The 24,555-nt window shown below is 29.2% G+C and overlaps 1 protein-coding gene and 3 non-coding genes across 5 annotated transcripts in view; 2 read left to right on the forward strand and 2 right to left on the reverse strand.

Moving 5' to 3' along the window:
• The window catches only part of LOC100202984 (meiosis 1 arrest protein), a 78,756-nt gene that overhangs the window by 4,048 nt on the left and 50,153 nt on the right, over positions 1 to 24,555 (reverse strand). Inside the window, exons 11-13 of one of the 2 annotated variants that reach the window (XM_065791240.1) lie at positions 24,157 to 24,396; positions 19,965 to 20,150; positions 16,006 to 16,145 (exon numbers count right to left, since the gene is read on the reverse strand). In XM_065791240.1, coding sequence (XP_065647312.1) covers positions 16,116 to 16,145; positions 19,965 to 20,150; positions 24,157 to 24,396 — 456 coding nt within the window. In that variant the 3' untranslated portion in view covers positions 16,006 to 16,115. Of the gene's footprint in view, positions 1 to 16,005; positions 16,146 to 19,964; positions 20,151 to 24,156; positions 24,397 to 24,555 lie in introns of those variants that run through there. The other variant, XM_065791239.1, reaches the window with a different exon arrangement.
• On the reverse strand, positions 58 to 129 carry trnae-uuc (transfer RNA glutamic acid (anticodon UUC)). The gene has a single exon. It is a non-coding gene; the product is annotated as a tRNA-Glu (tRNA).
• Positions 5,788 to 5,859, forward strand: trnae-uuc (transfer RNA glutamic acid (anticodon UUC)). Its single transcript has one exon. It is a non-coding gene; the product is annotated as a tRNA-Glu (tRNA).
• Positions 14,090 to 14,161, forward strand: trnae-uuc (transfer RNA glutamic acid (anticodon UUC)). Its single transcript has one exon. It is a non-coding gene; the product is annotated as a tRNA-Glu (tRNA).

A 24,555-nucleotide genomic window follows, 5' to 3' on the forward strand; every position in this document is an offset into this window, starting at 1 on the left:
AAAAACATTTAAAAATTCAACAAACATTTATAAAAAATATTTAAAAGTCTAAAAATCCTCCCGCACGGGGAATCGAACCCCGGCCGCCTGGGTGAAAACCAGAAATCCTAGCCACTAGACCATGCGGGACATATCACCTTGTGAAATAATTAAACAAAATATTATAATTAATTTTTTGAACTTTAAACAAACAATATACTTTTTATTATTACTTTAGTTGCTTGATAAACAGAATTTTCTAAAGTAATTTTATATTTAAAATAAATCCATTCATCATAATCTTTATTTTAAATATACTTTAATTTAATATACTTTAATATACTTTGTAATCAAAAATTATAGGAGACGCATGTCCTGGATAGGTTCAGGGTCGTTAAAGCGAAAAATGTATAGCGAAAAATTCACCGCTTTCTATTAGCATTTTAAAACTTAGATACAAACTTTTGAAAAAATGAGCTTAATATATATTTGAATATATTTGAAGTAGCACAACGAATTATACTAAATTATTAATAAATTATTAATTTAAATTGTTAATAAAAAATTAATTTAATGCAACGTTTTGAAAACCAGGCTGCATTGTTGAAAAAAATAATAATAAAGAAAAAATTCGTTTTAACATCTTTACGCTTTAAAATTTTTCGTTTTAACGACCCGCTACCAATTAACAAGACCTCATTATATAGTGGTTTTCATAAATTAAGACGCACTCACGTTTTTTCTTCTTATAAGTAAGAAAATACTTAAATAAAAATAAAACAAAAGGGCTACCGCTATGTTTGATATATAATTTAATAGAGCAAGTGAAACTCTAAAGTACCTAAATTTTTTTTACAGTACCTTAATTTTTTACAAGTACCTTAATTTTTTACAAGTACCTTAATTGTTTATTACTCATTCTATACCGATTAACACAAAAAGGTTAATTGATAAGCTTGATTTTATTTTTAATTGATAGTTAATTAATAGTTTTTTGCCCATATTTCTCATTAATAGGCCTAAATTAATTGATTTTGTCAAAAAATTTTATATAAATATGACTTACCTGGAATTAGTTAATCATTATTTAATAAATAAACAAAAGTTATGTTAGTTTTGCACTAAAAAGACGCGAAAAATGGTCAAAAGACGTATCACTCAAGGTGAACGATGGCAAATTATTGCTCACATCAAAGAAGGAACCAAAAGTAATAGAGAAATCGCCAAGTTAATTGGAGTTTCTGAGAAATGCATTTGGACAACAAAGCAAAACTTTCTTTACACTGGTGGTGTCAGTGAGAAAACGAGGCCAGGTTGACCCTTGTCAACCACCAGAAAGGACGATAGTGCCCTTTTTAGAGCTGTCAGAGCTAATCCAAGAATTAGTTACAAAGAATTGACCACAGAATTCAATACAACGCGAAATACATTTATTTCTCAAAGCACAGTCCGCCGAATACTTATCAAATACAAGATTGGAGTCTACTCTGCTTTGAAGAAACCGCTCCTGCGTCCATATTATAAACAAAGGAGACTAAAATGGTGTCGTGAAAGAAGGTATTGGACAATAGAACAATGGAAAAACATGATGTGGAGTGATGAGAGTAACTTTGAGCTTATCAATCGCAAATCTAACGTAACAGTCAAAAGAATGGCTCACGAAAAGTATTACGCCAGGTACATTAGACCGACTGTACAAAGTGGAGGAGGCTCGATAGGAATCTGATCATGCTTTAATTACAAAGGTGTTGGTATGTGCCAAACATACGCCAAAAGAATCAACTCCAAAATATACGTAGAAGTACTGGAAAACAACCTAATTCCATCAATTGACCTGCTTATGCTCAATGATAAACCATGGAAAGTTAAACAAGATGACGCTACTGCACATACTGCATATTTTACAAAGGAGTTGTTCAACGATAATAATATCAAGACAATACAGTGGCCTCCATACTTACCTGATTTGAACCCGATTGAAAAAATTTGGGCTTGGATTGACCGTGAATTGGCAAAGGTTCAAATTTCCACACTTGGCCAGCTGAAGGACGTCCTTAAGGAGACCTGGTATAGGGTCCCAGAAGCGATGCGTAAAAATCTTGTTGAGTCTATGCCTAGAAAAGTTCTTAGTTGTATTAAAGCAAAAAGCGGATACACAAAATATTGATTGGTTCATAAATTACGCCTCCTAATGTATTGTGCGTCTAAATTTATGAATAATTTTTTTTGTACCTAATTATTACTTTAGTTGTACCTAATTATTACTTATTATTTGTAATTTTTTTGTAAATTTTTTTTAAATTTTGTATTCTGTATGTATTTATCTAATAAATAGAAAAAAAAAACTAAACCGAAATCTTTTTTCGTTATTGTTTTATCGTTAAAAAACTAAGAAATTTTATTCTCAAATATAAGTGCGTCTAAATTTATGAATGCCACTGTATAAAGATCTTACTACATTATCAATTCGTGACGTTAGAATAATAGGGTTCTATCTCCCTTTTGTACTGTTAATAGAATTAAACAAAATTTGTTAAAATCTCTTAAATTTTTAAAATTGAAAGTAAAAATTTGTGAAATTCGTTAAATTAAAAGATCAAGTTTGTTAAATTTATTGCTTAGAATGCACATTATTTATTAGGTAATATAAATTAGTATAAGATAAAATAGCACAGAGTTGACAATGCCGCCCGGCGGCAAAGTAACTTACTTCCAAAAGGCCGACTTTTTAGGGAGGCGGAAGCTGTTGACGGCGGCCTCCCATTCAATTTCTAGCGGCAAAATGTTCTTTCTTCCGCCTCAAGTAGCTTTTGACCTTCTATTGGCGGCCGCAGCCAGAGTTATTCTTTGGAGGCAAAATGTTTTGGAGGCATTAGGAAGGCTGAAGCCATTGGTTGCCACCTCAAGAAAAAATTGTGGATGTAGAATCATTTGGAGGCCGCCTCCAATGGATTTTGCCCTCTAACTGGCTGCGGTCGCCAAATTGGAGGCGGGAATATTTGCCTCTCGCCGGCGGATGTAATAAAAAATAATTAATAATTAACTAGAAACAAATGTTAAATATTAGACATCAAGTTTTATTTTATATGACTATTTACAAAAGTTTTGAGTATTTAAAAAAGTTTAATTTTTTTTAAACAAATAAATTAAGTAGAATAAATTAGTAGTTTTATTATTCAAAACAAAAGTTAAAAGTTAGAAATTTTACTTCTATGCCATTGGCTAATAAATCTTTTTGACAAAAAAAAAAAAAAAAAAAAAAAAAATTATAGTAAGTTATTAAATTGACTGATTTTGGTCAAAGTTTTTTAGAAAGTCGACATGCTATCTATTTTATCATTTGCTATCATGTTAAATACTTATTTTTAATAATTGGATATTGTAAAAGTTGTTGAAAAAATATCTGCTAATGTTTATAAAAAATTTGCAACCACGCTGTATTACGCTAATAGTTTTGTTAAATTACAACAAAAAAAATAATAAAATTTATAAACTTTAAATGCCAATATATATATATACTTTTATAAATATTATTTATATTTTATTCGATACTTTTAAAACGTTTAAAAATATAGACTTATCTACTTTTACACAAGTTTTGAGCGATTAAAAGTTTAAAACGTTTAAAATTTAAAATTTTATTTGATAGTCCTAAAAAAAAACCGCTCTGACAAAATTATAATTTTTTTTTCAAAAATTTTTTTAAATAGTCAATAAATCATATAAAACAAAACTTTGATGTCAAATATTTAACATTTGTTCTCAGTTAATATTTTAATTGCTCGCTAACTTAAAGACTAATGTGCAATAATTTTTCATTACATCCGCCGGCAGGAGGCAAATATTTCCGCCTCCAATTTGGCGGCCGCAGCCAGTTGAGAGCTATTCGACGCGGCTTCTAAATGTTTTTACCTCCAAAATTTCTTCTTCCACCATTGGCTTCCACCTCTCTATTGGCGTCGGCTTCCAAAACATTTTGTCTCCAAAAAGAAACTCTGACTGCGGCCACCAATAGAAAGACGGAAACCACTAGAGGCGGAATAAATAAAATTTTGCCGCTAAAAATTAATTGTGAGGCAGCCGCTGTCTGCTGCGGAAGAAAAGTGGAGGCGAGAATATTTACGCCGTTTATCAACACTGAAGTAGCATATCGGTAGATTTTTTTTTTCTAAATTTGTTATTTAGGTGCCCCAAGAAGACCTAACGGTCTTGTCACAGAGCACCGCGGAGGTGCAACCAGGAAGTTCACGCCTCCTTCCTTACCGTGACGCGAAAATATGTCTAGAGCTAGTTTCGAACCTCAATTCCTGCTTCTAAAGCAAGCGCTCTAACCACTGCGCCACGGCCGCACCAAAAATGAAGTATACCTTATTAACCCAAATAGAACTGTTAGTTTTTTGTGTTTTTTCCGTTTCAGATCAGAATAATAAGGTTCTATCTCCAAATTTTTGTGGTAGAAAAACTTATTTTTTGTTTTTAATTATGATATTATTATTGTGTTCAAAATTATATAATTATAATATATTATTCTTTTTATTATAGTTTATATAACTTTTAAATTGTTAGTTTTTGTTTTTTCATTGTTATATAATAGCATGCAAGGTTTTTGAAGACTTTGGGGCCTAAATAACAGTTAGCTATTTTTTGGAGGTGGAGTGGGGGAGGAAGGAGGGGGAGGGGCCCTCCGACCAAAAAAAAACTAACTGTTAATTAGTATGTGGCGGATTTAGCATAGGGCGTGGAGGGCAAGCTGCCCCTCGCACTTAGTAAGCTGGTCAACTAAAATAAGCGCCCCTCTAAAATATAAGTTCTACGTTTATTTTTAACGGAAATAGAAAACTAGGTAATAACAAACCATCGTTAACATATCTGCTTTATTTGTCCGCATTTATGACAGAAAATAAAAAGGAGACGTTTTGTTTTAAGAAAATATCTCTTATAATCATAATGTACACAATCGATGCATTTTAAACATAGTTCGGTGTATCAAAACTACTGAGGCTGTACTGTGACAGATGTTCATAAAACTACAATGACTTTGCAAACGGTTAACGACTTTCTTTTTAAAGGAGAAAAACAAAAAATTATAAGTTAACTGATTTCAACTTTATGGAGCAATTTAGATTTGTTTTTATGTGTTAAAAACGTTTTTGGTAAAAACCCGACATAACACTCCCTCCCACTAGAAACCTACTCGCGCCGGCCCTACTTTCAAAGTGTACACTAAACCTTAATCCGCCACTGCCTCCGACCCATTAGATATAATAGGCAGACTGTTTAAAAATGATATGAAGTTTAGTAAAATTTGTGAGCTTGCCTGTCCACAAATCATATTAACTAAAAGTCGCCTCCCCCTCACTGGATGGCCTGGATCCACCACTGGCGTGTGTACGTTGTTTTTATGAATGAGAGTGTTTTTGATGGTTATCACTATAGAAAATAAAAGTAAAATAGTAAAAAGAATGCAAATAAGTAATTTTCCATTATAAACTAAAGCACAGCGTATGCGATTTTCCGTAATTCGTGTTATTACGTTACACGTGTGTGATTTTCCATAATAAAATGTTTTTCCGATTCGTACTTATGCCAATGTTAACAAATTCTTTCGGCTCACTTATGCTAGTTTGCATTTATGCCGATTCGCACTTATCCCAAATTTTTGCAAATCATGTCAATGTTTGCAAATTCTTTTGGTGCGCTTTTGCCAGTTCGCATTTTTGAAATTCGCGCTTATTCAGTCGTCCTTTTAAAGAATAATTTGAACTTTTAGATAAAGATTTGTTTTGAATTTTTATCTATCTTTCCAAGTCCCGCATGGTCTAGTGGCTAGGATTTCTGGTTTTCACCCAGGCGGCCGGGGTTCGATTCCCCGTGCGGGAGATATTTTGCTATCTTTTTACATTTATTTCTGAGCTAAAAACTTGTTTTGCATAAAAGTTAAAGTGCATTCAATTGGTCAATATGAATAAAGCTCTCCCCCCCCTTTACCTTGACATCTACTTGCGCCGACCTTGATTGCGGCCATGTGCTTTCTTATTAATAGAAAGAAATGATAAGGGTTTTTTGTTAAAAAACCCTTTAATAATTGGAAGAAGCTCAAAGAAAAATTAGATTATTACAAAAACAGAGTTTATCACAAACATTGTTTATATTAATAATTTATCATTCAATCAACACTTGAAAGTCTGGATTAACACTCGGCAAAGTAAAGAACCTGCTGATCGAATTTAATGCAAACACGCGTTCTGAAACTTTTTTTACCAGAGCTGGTATTTATTGCGAAAAACAATGTATACCTCTGCTTGGTAAGATAACCAGGGCTAGTTGGCAGTAGGGGTAAGTTGCCGAATTGCGTTTATCTTTAAGGTGATGTCCTGGCATTATTTTGGTGAAAAATGGAAAATTTGAAAATATGTTATTTAACAATTGAACCTTGTAGAATTCAATAGTAAATATCTTTTTTTAAAAATAATACTGCAAAAGATTTTTGTGTTGGTGATTTTTAATGATTGATCTGAGTACATGATCTGTAAATGATTTTTAATATTAATATTGATTTTTCTCAGTTTCTTTTTTTTATTTTATGAGTAGCTGTAGGAAAATAATATCTCAATAAAAAATTATTATTTTAGCTTCAAATTTTCAGGATATGTTCATTATTAAAGTTTTTAGTGCCTGAACATAAAAAAAAAAAAACAATAAAAAAATAACTTAACCTGCAATTACCCTATCAGCTGAGTGTTTTATCGCTAAAAATAGTTTTTTTTTACTATCAAGTCTGCCATTTTAGATTGTTTAAATTTTTTTTTAATATTGTTTGTTCAAGCTTAAGTTACACTAGTATTCTGGCATTATACAAAATTTCTTTTTTTTTTTAACTTTTTCTATTTTTATTGCTGAGTTAGCAATTATTTTTTTTCAAACTAAAAACCTTTTTGCAATACGTTTTAGATTTTCATCTAATATACTAGTAATTCGTCAAAGATATTTATTATGAGTAAAATATAAGAAAATAAAAATAATGCCAGGATACCACCTTAAAGCCTTTCATCAGAAACTGTCACATTGAATCTTTCTAATTGACAATTTCACCTTGTTTTCGAACAAAATGATAACTTTACGAAGAGTCGTACGAAAAAATAATGATTATAGATATCATTTGATTTACTATTTCCATTCAGTTTTTTTTCAATAGTTGTGATTTTTCAAGATCTACAGGCCGTTTATTGAAAAGATTTTGAAGTTTGCTCATAGTATTTACTATGGTAAAAAAATTGTTTATTTCATTAAATTCATTTTTGAAAAAAAAATTTCAAGATTAATTTACTTAAAAAAAAATTGGTTCTAGTGTTTTGGTATATTATACGAACTATTATACTATAACTACAAAAAATTAAATATAAAACCATCAAAGCCATGTGTACAAAATGGCCAAAACTCGTTGAATCTTTTAAAACGATTGAAGAGTATTAAAGTTCCTCCATCGACCATTTGTTAGTTGAATTAAAAGATAAATTTAAATCATCAGAAACAATTACGTTGTAGTCGGTCAGAAAACCTTAGTAGAGCTATCTGAAATGACACAAAAAGCTACCATAATTTAAGACGAGGAAATAATTGTGGGAAAAAATGTGGCTCCAATGTCAATAATCGATCATCAAGTTTTCCTAGTGCTCTTGGAAATGTTCTTCCAGCTACTACGCAGAATGTGAAAAAATGGAAAGTGTAATTTGACGCTTTCATGTGTACACAAAAGCAACACAAGAGCATGAACGACTTTCAGAGTTAGCTTTAATGCACAACCACTACGAATATAAGTTTGATATAGGTGTGGCTGATAAACTGTTGGCAAAACTGAATCCGAAGATTCAGTATTACTTGTAATGAACATATATTAATGAGACTATTATAAATTCATCAAGTTTAGGGTTTTATTTTTCAGAATTATTTTCGGTATTAATTTTGTCTAAATACATTATAATAGTAACTATAGTTGGAGATAAAGGGGTGGGGGTTAGACCACCAACCATATGTAAGCATGGGAGGAGGGGGTATAAAAATGTACGAGGTGCAACAGGGGGGAAGTGGTAGGTTCAAGTCTGGAGATTTTTGCGTACATAATATATGGATTGCCCCTTACTGGACAAAAAATATTTTCAGATTCTTTTGGTTCAATAAATTTTGGAATGGTGACACCGAAACACAGATCTGATGAACGTCTTTTGTTGGCTCAATCATTGTAAAACATTTTAGAATTTAAATTTGTCATAAACATACAAACATTTATGCTTAATATGTATTAGGATAAATCTCAAGCAGACACATACCACAATAAAAATTAACAAGTAATTATGCTAAGAGATGATACTTTAACATTCGAATTTAAAATAAAATAACTCAAATGTACGTTCCAGTTTATGACTAGGAAGGTCATTTTACTTAAATCACAAAAATGTTAAAAAGCATAAGTTTGTTTTATTTTATTATATATCAAAATATAAGTTTATTTTATTTTATATATCTAAGATTTATATATATAAGAGTATTAAATTTATATTATATATCTAAATTAAAAATTTATACCTCATATCTAAATAAATATTATATATAACCAATTGTCGTATTTGCTGCTTCCATTATGAGCAGGTATAAAGAAACATACATGCAAAGGCAATTCTGCCAGCTGCTTTCTAATGATCCCCCCCCTCCTCATAGAATCACCACTGCATAAATAGGGTAGATTAGGGTGTTATGAGTAAGGCCACGCGGTTAAGGTTTTTTTCGGTTCGGTTTTTTTCGATTCAATTTTAAACTTAAACCCATCGGTTCGGTTTTTTTCCGGTTCGGTTTAAAACAAAATTCGGTTCGGTTTGGTTCGGTTCGATTAAAAACAAAATATGGTTTTAAAGATAATTATTTATATATATATTTTTTTAAAAATACCCAATTATAAATTAATTTTTATTTTTTTAATGTTTTCTTTTATGTAAACAATTTTCTCGACATTTTCAATGGCCAATGTGGTTCTTCTGGCGGTTACGACATTACCGGCAGTTGAAAAAACTCTCTCTGATGTTGCAGAAGTTGCTGTTATACATAGGTATTTTCGTGCATAATCAGATATAATTGGGTACTGTAACTTCATTATTTTCTACCATTCTAAAACATTTGTTTTTTCGTCTGCTGTTTCGGCTCCTAAATAATGCTCAATTTCTAAACTCAATTTAGTTGTCGTCGAAGCGCTGCGTGCTGAAATATCTTGTTTTAGTCTTTTTTTAAGCAACTCGTGGTGATTAACTTTAGTATTTGGATTGCTTTCATTGTCTATTTTACTACTTGTGATTGGAAGTTTTTCTTTTTTTTTTGCTTTTTCCTGCGTCAATAATGCTTCTTTTATATCATCAATTTTTTTATATTCAATTAAATGCAGGCCTTTGTAACGCGGATCTAAAAAATTAGCATAACAATTAATCAGCTGCTCAGCACCATTGAGAGGATATCTTTCCTGTAGTTCACTTATCAGCATTTTTATAAAAATTCTTGTTGGTTTGTTTTTGTGATTTTGCTGGGTAAGTAGTTCTTGGTGCAAGGAATATAATTCAGGTATTACATCTTGGATTGTTGGACTTTTATCAGCTGATAAACCTACTGAAATGTTGTAAATTTTTTCAAGAAACGGCATGCTGTATTCTAATGTCTTCCATTGATCATCTAAGGGGCATGATCTTTCAAATTCTTCATTTGATTTTGCAAGTGTTTTGATCGCTTCTTTGAGTTGAAGGACTGACTTTATGCACATGTACTCAGAATTCCATCCTGAGTTAATTTCATCACTTTCTTTAGCAGCTAAAACAATGTTGCTGCCATTGTCATTAATGCAGGCTCTGTGCAATTCTTCATTTAAGTTCAAATTAGCAATAAAAGTATCCAGGTTTACTGCGATTGCTACCCCAGTGTGTCTACCAGTAAATGGTGTGCAAGCAATGAGAAAACTCAATAAATTAAAATCTGAATTAATGTAGTGAATTGTAAGACTCATGAAGGAATCATTGTTTCGACTTGTCCAGAGATCTGTTGTAAAACTAATTCCAGTCACATTTGGAAAATCTTTGACAAATTCTAGTTGTAACCCTTCCTTAACTTTGTCATACAACATTGGAAGTTTATGACGTCTAAATGTTGATGCAGATTTGACAGTAAATTTATTATTTACTTCATCGATAAATTCTTGAGCTCCTTTATTATCCAAAACTTCAAAAGGTAGACCTAGAGTGCAGACAAACTTTGTTAAATCTAAGTCAAACTTTAATTGCTTTGGATTATTTAACCCATATTTTTGATTTTTTAATATACTACTTTCAATTGTTGTTGTTTTGTCGTCTTTTTTTATATCAAACTTTCGTTTATTAGGTGCCTCTATGGTTTTTAAAAGATGTTCCTTCCAAGATGTTTCATGTTTGGTTTTAACATGGCTGGTTATTGTTGAAGTACTGCCACAGTTTATTTTGTAAGATTTAAAGCAAATTTTACATTTAGCTTCAAATTTATTCAGCTTTTCAAAGAATTGCCAAATACCACTTTCTTTCGGCATCTTCAATTTCAATAAAGTATAAATTGCTTGTATGACCGGAAAAAAATTAAATAAAATAAACATATATACATATTTGTTTTGGTCAAGTAACAGATAACTAAGTAAATCACAAATTATATTTAAAGTATATTCACAAATAAATTTAATCGAAGGCTTATTCAAATTTAAAGTTTACAATTGTTTGTATGTTTGTCAAGCTATTATGAAAAATAAATATATGTTAAACAGTAAAACTTATTTGTTTTATTATTTATCTAAATTAAAAAGCAACGTTCTTATAATAAAAATATTATACAATATATTTTAATTTTTAAGTAAAATAAAAAATTACAACAGTTTAGAAAAAAAAGTTCAATTTACTCACATGTTACAGTACAATGGTATCAAAAACTGTTAATAGCCAATATTCTTCTTGGTCCGCAACATTTGATATAGTTTTGCGGCAACTGTTTACGACTATTTTGGAGTTATGTTTACAATCTCATCTTTTTGACTTATTTTTTTTCTGTGGTTTAATAATACTAAACTTTCATAAATAAAGTTTATTAAAAAAATATAAAATTAAGTTTTATAATTTTTAAAATTTTTATATAGGTTTTTTAGCTTTTTTCGGTTTCGGTTCAGTTCAGTTGATTATTTAAAATATTTTTATCGGTTCGGTTCGATTCGGTTTTCTTAGTTCGGTTTTAACCGAAAGAACGGTTCGGTTCGGTTAACCGCGTGGCCTTAGTTATGAGTACCTTGAGAAAAAATTGGAATATTTTAAAAAATAATTATGTTGGATGCAAAATTTTTGCGAATAAACAATTTTTAGCAATCACTACTCAACGCCGTTAATGCAAGTTCTCAAACTTTTTTGTCTTGTTTGTTCTCGGTGATAACAAACATATTTTTTTTCCGGTCTGCAACATTTGTTTTTAAACAATATGATATGTTAAGTTTTAAAAGATATGTTAAGTTTAAACAATATCTATATATATTGTTTAAAACTTAACATATCCTTTGCGATGGAGTATGAAAATATGTATATATATTTTCTACAAAAAAAATAAAAATTATATATATTCAAATAAAATATATATATTAATCTATGATAATTTAAAGACCGGAGTTTTAATTAAATAGTTTTATGGCATTATAAAATAGGGATGGCTCACATCACAGTAATGTTTTAATTTTGAGCTTAGACTTTTAAATAAACCTTAAGAGGTTTAACTTTAAAAGTCTAACTAGTCGTATGTCAATTTGTGTGTTCTTCACACTCATACTAATAAAAACTTTCATATAAAATGGAAAAAACAGATTTTAAACTTGAAATAACTAATTTTTTTCGACCTTTATATTGTTTGCAGACATATGACTGGTTAGAAATCAAACATATAACTTAAAACTTGTTTGAAAAAGTTGTTTTCTCAGTTTAATGTTTTATCTTCATTGAGAGCAGCACTATTTTATACCAAAATATGGTCCATCAACTATAAAGCAAAATTTTATATCTAAACTTGAGTAATTAAAAAAAAATTTAACTTTGTTTGATTTTAGACAAACTAAAGCGCTAGGAGAAAAAAAAAATTTTTTTTCTAAAAATTATTCGGGTTAAAAAAATGGAGCGAAACATAACCTTTTTATAAAAACGCAAAATTCGTGTATTTTCCAGTACATGCATTAACCGCGTTGAGTACCCATGATCCACTTAGATATTTAGGCACCTGAAATTTTTTCTAAAAAACAAGGAGGTTTTAAAAAAACTAGCTAAAGTGCTCATACTACCCGGACCACTTGGTTATATGAGCACTTTAAATTAACTCAAAAAAAAAAAACATTAAGTAAAAAAATACCAACCTGACACTTAGAACTAATCTGCGGAATATATTGATTCGTTATTAACAAAAACCTATCATTCAAAAAATCAAATTTCAAGCCACTTTATATTGAAACAATACTACTTTGTTTTATGCAAAAAAAAAAAAAAAAAACAAAAAAAAAAACTCGTTGTTTTTTAAAATTCATAAACTCAAACCTTTTTAAACGATAAAATTAATAATTTTTTGAATTTAAATTACAGAAAGATATTTAGTATTGTTAAAATATTCAAAATTTTTACGATGTTTTGTTTTTGTTCAAAAAGGAAATTATAGGGGAGACCGGGACTAATTGCCTCCGTTTTTACTCTTTGAACTCTGTAGTCCTAACGGCAAAATTTTTTGTAAATAATAAAGCGCAATCTTAAACAGTATAAATTTAGGTAACATTTTAAAACTGCATTTATTATAACAAAAAATTTCTTGGGGCCCTTCTGGAGCCTCAAAAAAAAAAAAAAAAAAAAAAGTTACCTAACTTACCCCATCCCAAGGTAAGTCGGCGCAAACTATAAAAATGATTATTAATGTACTATAAAGTGCAAAATTTTTACTATTTATTTTAGCAACAATTTTATGCCAAAAATTTAATATTACTTTTAGCTGGTACCAAATATTAGTACATATAACAGCCAAAACCCACTTATCTGTAAAATAAAAAAATTCTTTATCTGTAAAAAATTTTCTATATCTGTAAAAAAAAAACAACCTAAAAAAACTTATTTTTTATGTTTTTGTAAAAATAAATAAATTTTCAATATTGTTAAAAACTTAAAGAAAAAATTTATTAATTTTATAAAAATATATATTATTTATGGTAAATGCTATGAGCCAACTTACCCCGCGAAAATTTTGCCAACTTACCCCAAAAGCCTTTTGCTAAATAAACGGTCTATAGACCTGAAAAACGGCAACTATTGTAAAAAGTTTGATTGTAAAAAGTAAACCAATTTGTGACTAAAGTTTTTACAATATTTTTTTTTTCATACGACTATTTTCTTTGTAAAGTAAAAAGAAAGTGATGAAGAAAAGTTACTTTTTAGTCCAAAAAACACATTAATCCTAATATCTCTCATGCGCATACGCGAATCCTAACAATACTATATAGTAAATGATGAAATGGTTGATTAGAAAGGTTCTGTGTAATTTTTGTCACTTTCTTATGAAACGCTCTGAAAGTAAACGCAATTCGTCAACTTACCCCTGCTGCCAACTAGCCCCGGTCTTCCCTACTGATTCCTGTTATCACCACCAAGTCGATTCAAAAAATACAAGGCAACTTTAATTTCACTGCTTAAATCTTAGAAATCTTCTAGTGTGCTCATATTACTCAATCTACCTATAGTACATACAACAAAAAGTTGAAATTTTTTATACAACATTGACATAGTAATACTATGTTATGCAAAAAAATCCTATACTATTAGTAAATATTTAAATATCGAGTATATGAAATCCCTTAACAACTTGAAGTCCCAAGTAATCTTCCCACTCTTACGAAGGTATAAATTACGTTTACAAGTACCACATATGAAATTGGGAAAAGCCATAATATTTTTTTTATAGGCATTATGTATGTATCATCAAGGTGACACTCCATTAAGCATAGTAGACTATCTGATTGACTATCTTATCTATGTTTTTTTAAATGACTTTTGCATCCCGCATGGTCTAGTGGCTAGGATTTCTGGTTTTCACCCAGGCGGCCGGGGTTCGATTCCCCGTGCGGGAGAAGTAATTTTGCTTATTTAAAATATTTTCCTAAAATTCTTTCCACGTTTTATCTAATCATATCGACGGGTATTTGGCATTATTAATTATTCTATACTAAAGCCTTTTTTTTACAAAGTATGTCTCAAAAAAAGAAAAATTCAGATACCTAAGGGCAGGGCCACCGAGAACTTTAATGACGCCCGGGGCATAGTAGCAATAAGGCGCCCCTCTTATAATGCATATTTTTAAAAGGAATTTAAATTAAAAGCATGTAAAATTATACAAGCTAATAACCGCGTTTTTTTTTCTAATACTGTTGCTTTACATTAACATGTTCATGAAAGCATTCTAAATTAAATAACACTTATACAGCACATTTAATATTTACTGATTAGAATTAAAAGACAAATTCTTTGAAATTAATATTGAAAATAATTTTTTCACAGAAAGTGTTCAATTATTTGGTGTCCAATAGAGGATACTCGTGATTTCAACACGAGTGTCTCTATTCTCTATTAGACACTCGTGTTGAAAATGAATATTCTTTATATTCATTTTCAAAACGATATATTCTATAACTATATTATTAATAAAATAAACGATATATTCGATATATTGTCCAGTGGGCAGTATATATTGAAGCCAATAAATATTCCTTATGTTTACAAAATCTTCATCGACGGGACGTCTTTTTTAGGTCACCTGCTGAGTAATCCTACAATCTTTTTTTTAATAAATTTTTAGTTTTGCTTAAAGGTTTTTCACCTTCTGTGACAAATAATGGCATTGTGTTAAAAATCCGATAAGTCTCATTTTTCTATATGATATTAAGATGCAAAACATCTTTCTGGAAGTTGTTTTCTAATTAAAAAGCTTTAATTTTTACCTTTGATCTTTCGACCAAGTGAAAGAGAATCTTAAAGTAACAGTTTTCACAATGCCAAATCTAGATTAAATTTTTTGAATGAAACGATGATGCGCAACTTTGAAGATATTTCCTTCAAGCTGATGTTTAAGGACCTTAGTGAAAAAAAAATTATTTACAGGTTCATCGTGGTTTTGCTATTATCATACGTTTTGCCGAAAATTCTATCTCATAGTCAAGAAGAGACATCTGCTCTTCATCATCTGCTCTTCATGATGTTTCAGTTAAAGCTCAAGCAAGCCTTTTGGGCAGCAGTGATTTTTCTGCAGTAGTTTTGCAATTAGTTTTATAGCAGCAAGCTGAGCTGATTACCTGGTCTCCAAAAGCTTGTAAAGCTTCTATCTAGCGGGACTGCACCTGAAGAATAAAATAAGATCTTATTATTTTTAAGAATTTATTTATTAAAATAATCAATAAAACTTATACATAAAAAATTTTGTATTGATAGAGGAAAGCAACAATAGATTTTCCAATGCTGAAGACCGACATTGCTGCAACATCGATTGACATCGATAACTCATATAATCCTGCCGAAATCGACGCATAATTTGGTATGGTAATAAATGCAGTCTAAAAAGTGATTGACGAAGAACACAAATAGCAGTGATAAAAAAACTGATGTTTAAGGAACGCTGCTAACCACTTTTTTTATCTTGGACTTTTATTCTCCAATTACTACACGTTTTTGTTTAACAGCTACCCAGCCAGTGATCCAGTTTAATAGCTGGTCTCAAATGCCATAGATTTGAACCTTATAAAAAAGTCATTGTGTGACACTTTGTTGAATGCTTTGGCAAAGTTAGCAAAAATCGTCTTAACTAGGCGTTCACGGTAAACTGCTTCTGGCAAAATGTTACGGGGTTCAATCGGGTTTGTTAAGCGGCCTTTGTGGTGTATAAAGCTGTATTGAGATTTTGAAACTAGATTGTTTACAGTGTTTCATAATTCAACCTTTGATAATTCTCTCCGTCACCTTTTACAAAGTAAAGGCGAGAGACATCAGCTTGCAGTTATAAGCCTTGACTTTGCATCCTATATATAATATAGACTAGAAGACGTGTATACGCATCAGAACAAGCTAAAAAAAGTTAAAATTCAATTATAAGCACTTCTAAAAATTTTTTTGTCCTTCGTCTTCTGGCGCCCCTATTATCTTGGCGCCCGAGACACATATACCCCTCTTGCCCCTCCCTCTCGGCGACTCTGCCTAAGGGGGTGTCCATTAATTATGTCAACGATTTTTCTTGGCAATTTTTAAAATTAAAATTCTATGTTTATTTAAATCGTTCAAAAATTATATTTGGAACGAAAACATATTCTTTTAGATTATATATTCAAAATACATGGCCGACGATACAGGCTTTGAAGTGGAGGAGCACAATCGCCAGTTTCTTAAAAAAAAGTCCTCTATATCTCGCATTTTCTAAAAAAAAAAAAAGGTCCTTTAGAAATATGTTGTGTGTGGAGGGGGATGGAATGAGGCACGTGCCCCCCCCATGGTGTTGTCGGCCCTGAAATGGGGTTATACAGTTATGGCTAATAAGATCAGACCAGCCAATATTTAAAGCAAAAAACCGTTTTTGTACTGTACATTAAACACATTTATTAATAGAAAACGTTTGAATTCAAAAAACATGAACTTAAAAAAAATAAAAGTCACAGAATAAAACATGTTTTAGTTCTTTGTATGGGCTACTCAAACTTTTAAGGGATCGTCCATAAATTACACAACGCTAAATTTTTTTTAAAAACAGGAGTAGGAGGTCATATTCATAACAGCCAATTTATTAAACTTTTTCTTTGAAGCTTTTACTTTCTATTTTACCCAACAGTTTTCGATGGGATTAAAATCAGGTGAATTGTCTGGCTATTTGGCAAAAATATTTGCCTAATAGAAAGTTGTCTATTACAAGAATATTTTCCCAATGGAAAGTTGCCCCGCTGTTCATAAAAATATTAAATTTTCTAATTGGAAACCAAATAGAAAAATTGTTCTTGTTCCAAATAATTTGTTTATTCCAAATAATTGGCGAAACCGAAAGCCTCACCTTTTCGTAAAAGATGTAAACCAGCACAACCGTTGGCAGTGACTGCACCTTAAGTTATAATTGCTGGACATTGCCAAACGGAAGGTGCAACACATCGACAATTGAAGCGTGAATTTGGTGGCCGGCAAATATTGAATTTGTGTTTAACTTGCGAATTGTCTGAAAACATGTCGCCATATTTTAATTAACTTAATCTTGATGTTTTTTGCAAAATTTGAGGCGATCACGAACATTTCTTTGAGGAAAGCGCGACTTTAATGCAAGAAGGTAAGATAGAATATCAAGTCCTTGACAAGGCGTCCTCGAACTGTGTGGGTACTAATTTCACATTAGGAGGCAGTTGAGTAAGATTTTGTGAAGTTGAAATCTGTATGTTCTTCACAGCCATACTGGTTGTTCTCGATCTTCTACAAGATATTACTGGATTAATGCTAATTGTTGGCTTGATACGTTGAATGATATCATGAACAATTATCCTGGACATCTTTAATTTTGCAGACGACCAGTGGTTCATTCTTTCACACTTGCATTAAACAGTTTTACTTGTGAAAACATTACAAAGTTTTACTTGTGCATGTTTAACAAGTGTTGCTGTACTTGTGTTGCATACTTTTAGATAATAATAATTGAATTACACATCATTTAAATGTAAATAGAGCATATAAGTTGTTTTCCTTGTGGTTGATGAATACGCAATCACAGACGTAACGCGTAAAACGAGTTCCGAGTTCGATCCCTACGACGTCCCTGGTATTACCGCTCTCAACTTGTTTTTCCGCGCAGCGACCTTGTTCGTCGAGGTTTGTGTTTCGGAGTTATTGAGTTGAGAGAGGGTTGTAACCACAAAAGTAGCCTCTTTGACTGTAGTGGCTTTCTCGGCTTTGTTGAGGTGAATAATAATAATAATAAATAAAAAAAAATTGTTAAGTGTGATGCCAGTACGCATATTTTGCATTTTAAAGTAATCACTAAAAAAACGCTGCAAAAAATTGAAGGAAAAAATTATCGAAATTTCAAACAGCAATACTCTTAAAAAAATTAGCAAAAAAAGAGTTTATTACCATAAAAGAGAGTAACTTTCTCTGGATCAATTAACCTATACCAAAATCCAGGTGCAAAAACCGTTTCCATCGAAAAAAAAGCATGCAAAATTATTGCAACAAATTTTCCTCTTCCAAAAATAGAACATCTAGTATACTTGTTAAAAAATGCTAAGATAGTGACGTATGCAATAATTTACAAAACTATTTTAAATTAATAATACACAACAGCAACGCCAGAAATAACCAAGTCTTTTTAAGAATACCGAGTGTAAAATAAGCACATGACACAATACAAATATTTAGAGGTTTATAAAGGAAGAAAACGAAATTAGGAGTAAGAAAATGGCAAGCACGATAGAGAGAAGCAACTTTAATAGATAATTTTGCAATGAATTAGGTATACGGTTTCCATGAGAAGACAGTAGCAAAAAATTTACTTACGAAAGAAGATTGTGCTATAATTACATAAAAAAAAGGTAAAGGATAAGAAAAGTTCTAAAATTTTAAATAAATTTTTAATAACACAATACTATTGAAGTTTATTGCTTTCAACAAATATGTAACTAAGCTAAGCTGTTTTTAGATCTAGAAATAAAATATTTATTAAAAAGATTTATTAATTTGATAATTGTATAATAATATTAATAATAATATAAATATTTTAATATTCCAAGTATCTAGCTTTTATTTTAGCATCTATATTTCTAACTAAAACTTAGTTCACATTTGGAGTTTAAAGTACACATTTGAAGTTTATAGTACACATTTGAAGTTTACAGTATACATTTGAAGTTTACAGTACACATTTGAAGCTTATAGTACACGTTTGAGGTTTATAGTACACAATATATATTTGACTGAAAATAATAAAGGTGATGTATTTTAAGTTTAAAACAAAGTTGTATTTACAACTTTAGTGCTAGAATTGTATTTCAACATTGAATATTGGTAAATAAAATTAAAAACTTGAAAAACTTAAGACTTAACTTAACAACAATACAAGCAAGTTAATAACAAAATTTTTGCCAGCTATAATTTAATCCACTCACACTTTCTAACTTTGAAAATTATAAATTTTTAACTATTCCTTTCAAAAATAAGAATCAACTAACTCAATGCTCAGTATTTGTTTAGTGAGTGAAAACAGAGTATTTGTGATTTAAGTAAGCCGATAGCACAAGAAACAAAACAACAACTGAGTTAGTCAAGTCATAAAGACTTTGCTTAGGTGCTTACAAAAATATGAGTACAAGAGTTGATTCACCAATGCAAAAAACAATAAACAAAGGTCAGATTAAATGTCTGTAGATTGAATCGTGGATGTAAAAAAAAAAGAATAAACTATAAGTATAGAATTCAAACCTGCTGCAATTAAATCATTTCCCATATCAAAAAAAAAAAAAAAAAAAAAAAAAAAAAAAAAAAGGCTTTTTTAACTTCCAATTAAAATTTTTTGGATATAAATACCTTTAATTTTATTAAGATTTTACAAAATTAAAATTATGAAATTTTAATTAAAAAAATTATAATATCCTAATATTTTATAATTACTTTATAGTTTTATAACTATTTTTTTTTTAGTAACCATTTTATTTTTTTATAATTAATTAATATTTTTTATAATTTTTTTATATTACTTAACTTTTTATATTATTTATTTAAAATACTTGAGATTATATTTTATATATAAACAAAACAAAACATAAATTTTTTTTTGTTCAAAAATTCAAATTATTAACTTTTGCAAAAAACCAGAACAAAATTAAAACATAAAATAAAACATTTTTCAAGATTCAATGACGTTACCTTTCTCATTTGTAAATCAACATCAAATGGTATACTAACATTATGTGAATTTAAACCAGGACAATATGGCATTATAATATCACCAACAGCAATTGATTTTATAAGCATTGTACCACCAGAAGAAGGAAGCAAGAGGAAGTAAGAACTAATGCCATCTTTAGATTGCTCAAGTAAAAGAGTGAAGTCCTAAACGAACATGTGTGTGTGCGTGTATACATATTTACCGTTTACTTATATATAAATAAAATATTTTTATTCATATATAAAAGTAAAAAAAAAAAAAAAAAAAAAAAAAATGTTTTAAATAACTTAATCACAAGTTTTACCTAGTATACAGTAGTGGCCTTCGGGAGCCTTAGGAAAATGAATTCATTAAAAAAAAGTAAGTCTGCCCTAGAAAAGATCTAGTCGAACAGTTTATTTGACTAAGAACTAAGTGACAGACTAGTAACAGAATCTACTTAGAATCATTCAGAAACTACTTAGAATCTGAATGTTACATATTTTAAACTGAGCCCCACTGAGAGACTAAACACTAATTAAACCATGTATTCACTACACAGTAGCATCATCTTCAGCAATTTTCATTAGTTGATTTTGAAACAACACTTAACGACGACCATAAAATTAACTTTCTCACATTGAGACTTTTCAACAATTAAAACATGTTACTATGTTGTTAAGACGAATGCGAAGCTGTTAATAAAGTAATAATAAATACAAACACGTATAATTGATAAAAACAATAAATACTAAATAAAAAAAATAATCGCATGTAAAAATCATACCTCCTATAAAATTTAAATAACTGTTGAACTTAATATAAATGTTACTTCTGCTTAATATGATTATTACTTCTTAGTATGTTAAATAATGTTTAAGTATAGAGTTTAAACTTTTTAAAAGTTTTAACTTACTCTGTCGATTGTATTTCTATATTTAACATACTCTGTTGATTGTATTTCTATTTTTAACATACTCTGTTGACTGTATTTTTATTTTTAACATATTCTGTTGATTGTATTTCTATATTCAACACACTCTGATGATTGTATTTTTGTCTTTAACATATTCTGTTGATTGTATTTTAATTATCAAATTCTTTTTTGATGGCTAATAAGAAAAAAAACTAAGTAAAAGAATAAAACATTTACACTGTGGCAACTAGCATGTTTGTCCACCTTCATTTCCAAAAAACTAGATTGCAGATAACGTTGAATCACTCCATATAGAAAACCAGATTGTAGATAACGTTAATACAATCACATCACGTAGAAGCTCTAAGAAACTTTGTGAAGTAAAAACTGTTAAAAATGACAATTTTTCATCATTTTCAATAGTTATTACTTCGCAAAGTAAATCATCTTTTTTTTAGATTTTTAGATTAGATCATTGGAAACATTTTATTTATTTATCAATTACAGAGAAGTAGATGCATTCAATTCAATATCAATTACAATGAAATTCAATATTAAATGGAATGCAATTCAATATTGCAATGCAATTCAATATTGCAATGCAATTCAATATGCAATGCAATATGCAATGCAATGCAATATGCATGCAATGTGCATATGCATGCAATGTGCATATGCAATAAGCAATGCAATATGCAATTCAATATGCAATGCAATTCAATATTAAATGCAATGCAATTCAATATTCAATATTAAATTCAATTAAAATGCAATTCAATATCAATTACAGAGAAGTAGATGCAAGTAGAAGTAATTTCATTCTGCAAAATTCCTAATGGGCTATGATAGTATTTACAACTATGAGAAACATGCTACCACTACCACCAATGACTAGCAATTCACATGATGCTGCAAACTAGAATCTTCATAGAGGGTTTATACAAAAAGTGTGCTTTCTGATATGAAAAATGCTGCTAAAAAACTACATGTAAATTTTTCCAGAGAAAGTTAATTGATGATTACATTTACTCACCAGAAAACATTTTAGCAACCATGAAGACAGAAAACATTTTAGCAGATGCAACCATGAAGACAGAAAATTATCAATTACTTTAATTACTCTTACACATTATTTTATTTTAATTTTTTTTTGAATGTAGTAATTCTAGAACAACAAAATCTCAAAATTCACATATAGTTAGCATTCAAACTTTTAGGAATCTGTATTGCATTATCAACTATTAGTCAAGTTTTTGTATTATTTACCAATTTAGCAACCATAATGTAAGTGCATAAAAATAACCCTGCTTCAAACAAAGTGTTTTCTTTAACTTTAGGTTTTTTTTATCATACTGTTATATTTATTGTTTATATTATAATTTGAAAAAATTGAAACTGAGAAAATAAAAAATTTTAGCTTTTTTTTTTTTTTTTTACCACGGATCCATCTTTTCATGTTTTGTTTTTATTAAGAAAATTTATAAAAATTTCTAAAAACTAATGAAAAAAAGATGACAACTGAGCATTTTTTAAAAAAAAAGTCAAAAAAGAGTTAGCAAGCAGACAGTACAGTTATTGCTTATTTTTATATAAAAAATAATTAAACATAAAAATGCACACAGAAAGCAGAATTTTTTTTGTTAAATTTTGTTTTAACATTTTATTCGTTGTTAATAAGTAAAAATATATCAATACATCATATTTGTAAGGGTTTCAAAATCAACACATCATATTTGTAAGGTTTTGCATTAAATTAGTATGAGAACTGCTGTGTCAGATACATTATTATTAACCTAGACTAAAATTTCAAGCCTTTATTAAAGAATTTAGAAATAAAGGAAGCTTGGTTAAATGATAAAGAAGGACTTTAATAATATTTAAAAAGAATAATTTGGAGAAGGTAAAACCAAGGTAGCCCAACAACAAATAGATTATCTTGATAATTGTAACAAGAAATAACAAAGATTAATGATGAAGCAAAATAGAAAAATGATTCTGTCACAAATTTGAAATCAAGAGCTATTAAATTTTTTAACCAGGTTATTTGTCATAACTTCCAAAAATTGATCTAAGATTCTCTAGACATACAAATATAAGGATTTAATTAAATACAATGTATTTGCAAGTTTAACCAGCACTTTATGAGCATGTAATAACCTTTACAACTTTTAAATTTTTATATTTTGCAGTGACTTTAGAAACGTCTGTGACTTTCCAAACTGAGGACAAATTCACTGTTAAGCATTTGCAGAAATATATTGTTTAAAAAATAAGCTAAATCAGAAAGTTTACTTAAGTTTATGTTTTATTAGAAATTATTTAAATTTAAGTCCTTCGAAAGCAAGTCGTGCACCAAGTTTTTCATGATCAAACTAGCAAAATAAAATGCAAGCTACAATAAATGAAGACACTGAATACATTATGTGAATTAAGCTTGATGGTTAGTTAATTGAAGATTTTTTGCAGCAAAAACATGTGAAAGATTGAGTTAACAGTTGGTTGTAAACAATTAGGAAGCCATCAGTCAAAAAAAAGTCTGATTTGTGATACTGCACATCTTAAATGCAACAATATTTACATTTCTTTTTTAAACTATATAAACATTCTTTAGTTCCTTTTATTTTCATCTCTTTATTTACCAATTTTTTTATTTACCAATAACAAATTCGGAAATAATTTTTATTTAATAGCAAAAGCATTTTAATACATATTTTTATAACTAAAGTAAGATCGGCATAAAATTATTTTTTTGATGTCTAGAAAAGCGAGACCTACAAGGCAGCAGGACAAGTGGCAAGTTGTACTGGATAACATGTTTACAGTTACCAGGACAGGTTATCAGGGTGATCTTATTGATTCTGATCCTGACATAACAAGTACATTAAAGTAAGATTTCAGTATTTCAATTTAAAAAATGAAGATTAAAAATTGAATTGAGAAAAAAAAACAAAAAACATAAGTGGTTCACAAGTGGTGTTAATGACTTTATAATTTAGAAAATTACGTACAAAAGATAATAAAACAATTTATAAATAGCTTGATTATAATAAGTTCTAATATTAATAGACCCAAAATTAACTTGATTTTTATATGATTTGTTTTTAATATTTAATATAAACTACAGGTTTTAAAATATTTTTAAATCAAGTTTGGTTTGTTAAAATTGATTTTTATCTTTTATTTAATACTTATATCTAACATTGAAGAATAAATACAAAAAATAATCATGCATATAAAAAAAAATATAACATAAAATAAATTTTTAAAAAACAAACCTCCTTCTGTAAGTATGCATTAACACCTATAAAGTTATTTTGATTTTTCTCTAAGTCATCCCATTCTAATTTCCAACAAGTAGCAGGTTTTAGTAAGTGAGGTAAACCATAAAGAATTGACTCACATACATCAGAACTTTTAATCAACTGTTTTGGTTTTAAATTGTAAGTATTCCACACAGAAAACTGTTTACTTTTAGCCTTCAAAACATTATGTACATTGAGATTTGTTTCTAGCATCTAATAACAACAACAAAAATAAACTTATCAAACTATTTTAATAACACAATTAAATTGTTTCATTCATTTATTGTGGAGTAGGAGGGGGAGGGGTGTTAAGTATGGTGTATATAGAAGTGGGCGTAATGGGTGTGTATATATATATATATATATATATAT

This window comes from Hydra vulgaris, chromosome 02 (assembly GCF_038396675.1).
Source record: "Hydra vulgaris chromosome 02, alternate assembly HydraT2T_AEP".
NCBI classification, from domain to species: domain Eukaryota; kingdom Metazoa; phylum Cnidaria; class Hydrozoa; order Anthoathecata; family Hydridae; genus Hydra; species Hydra vulgaris.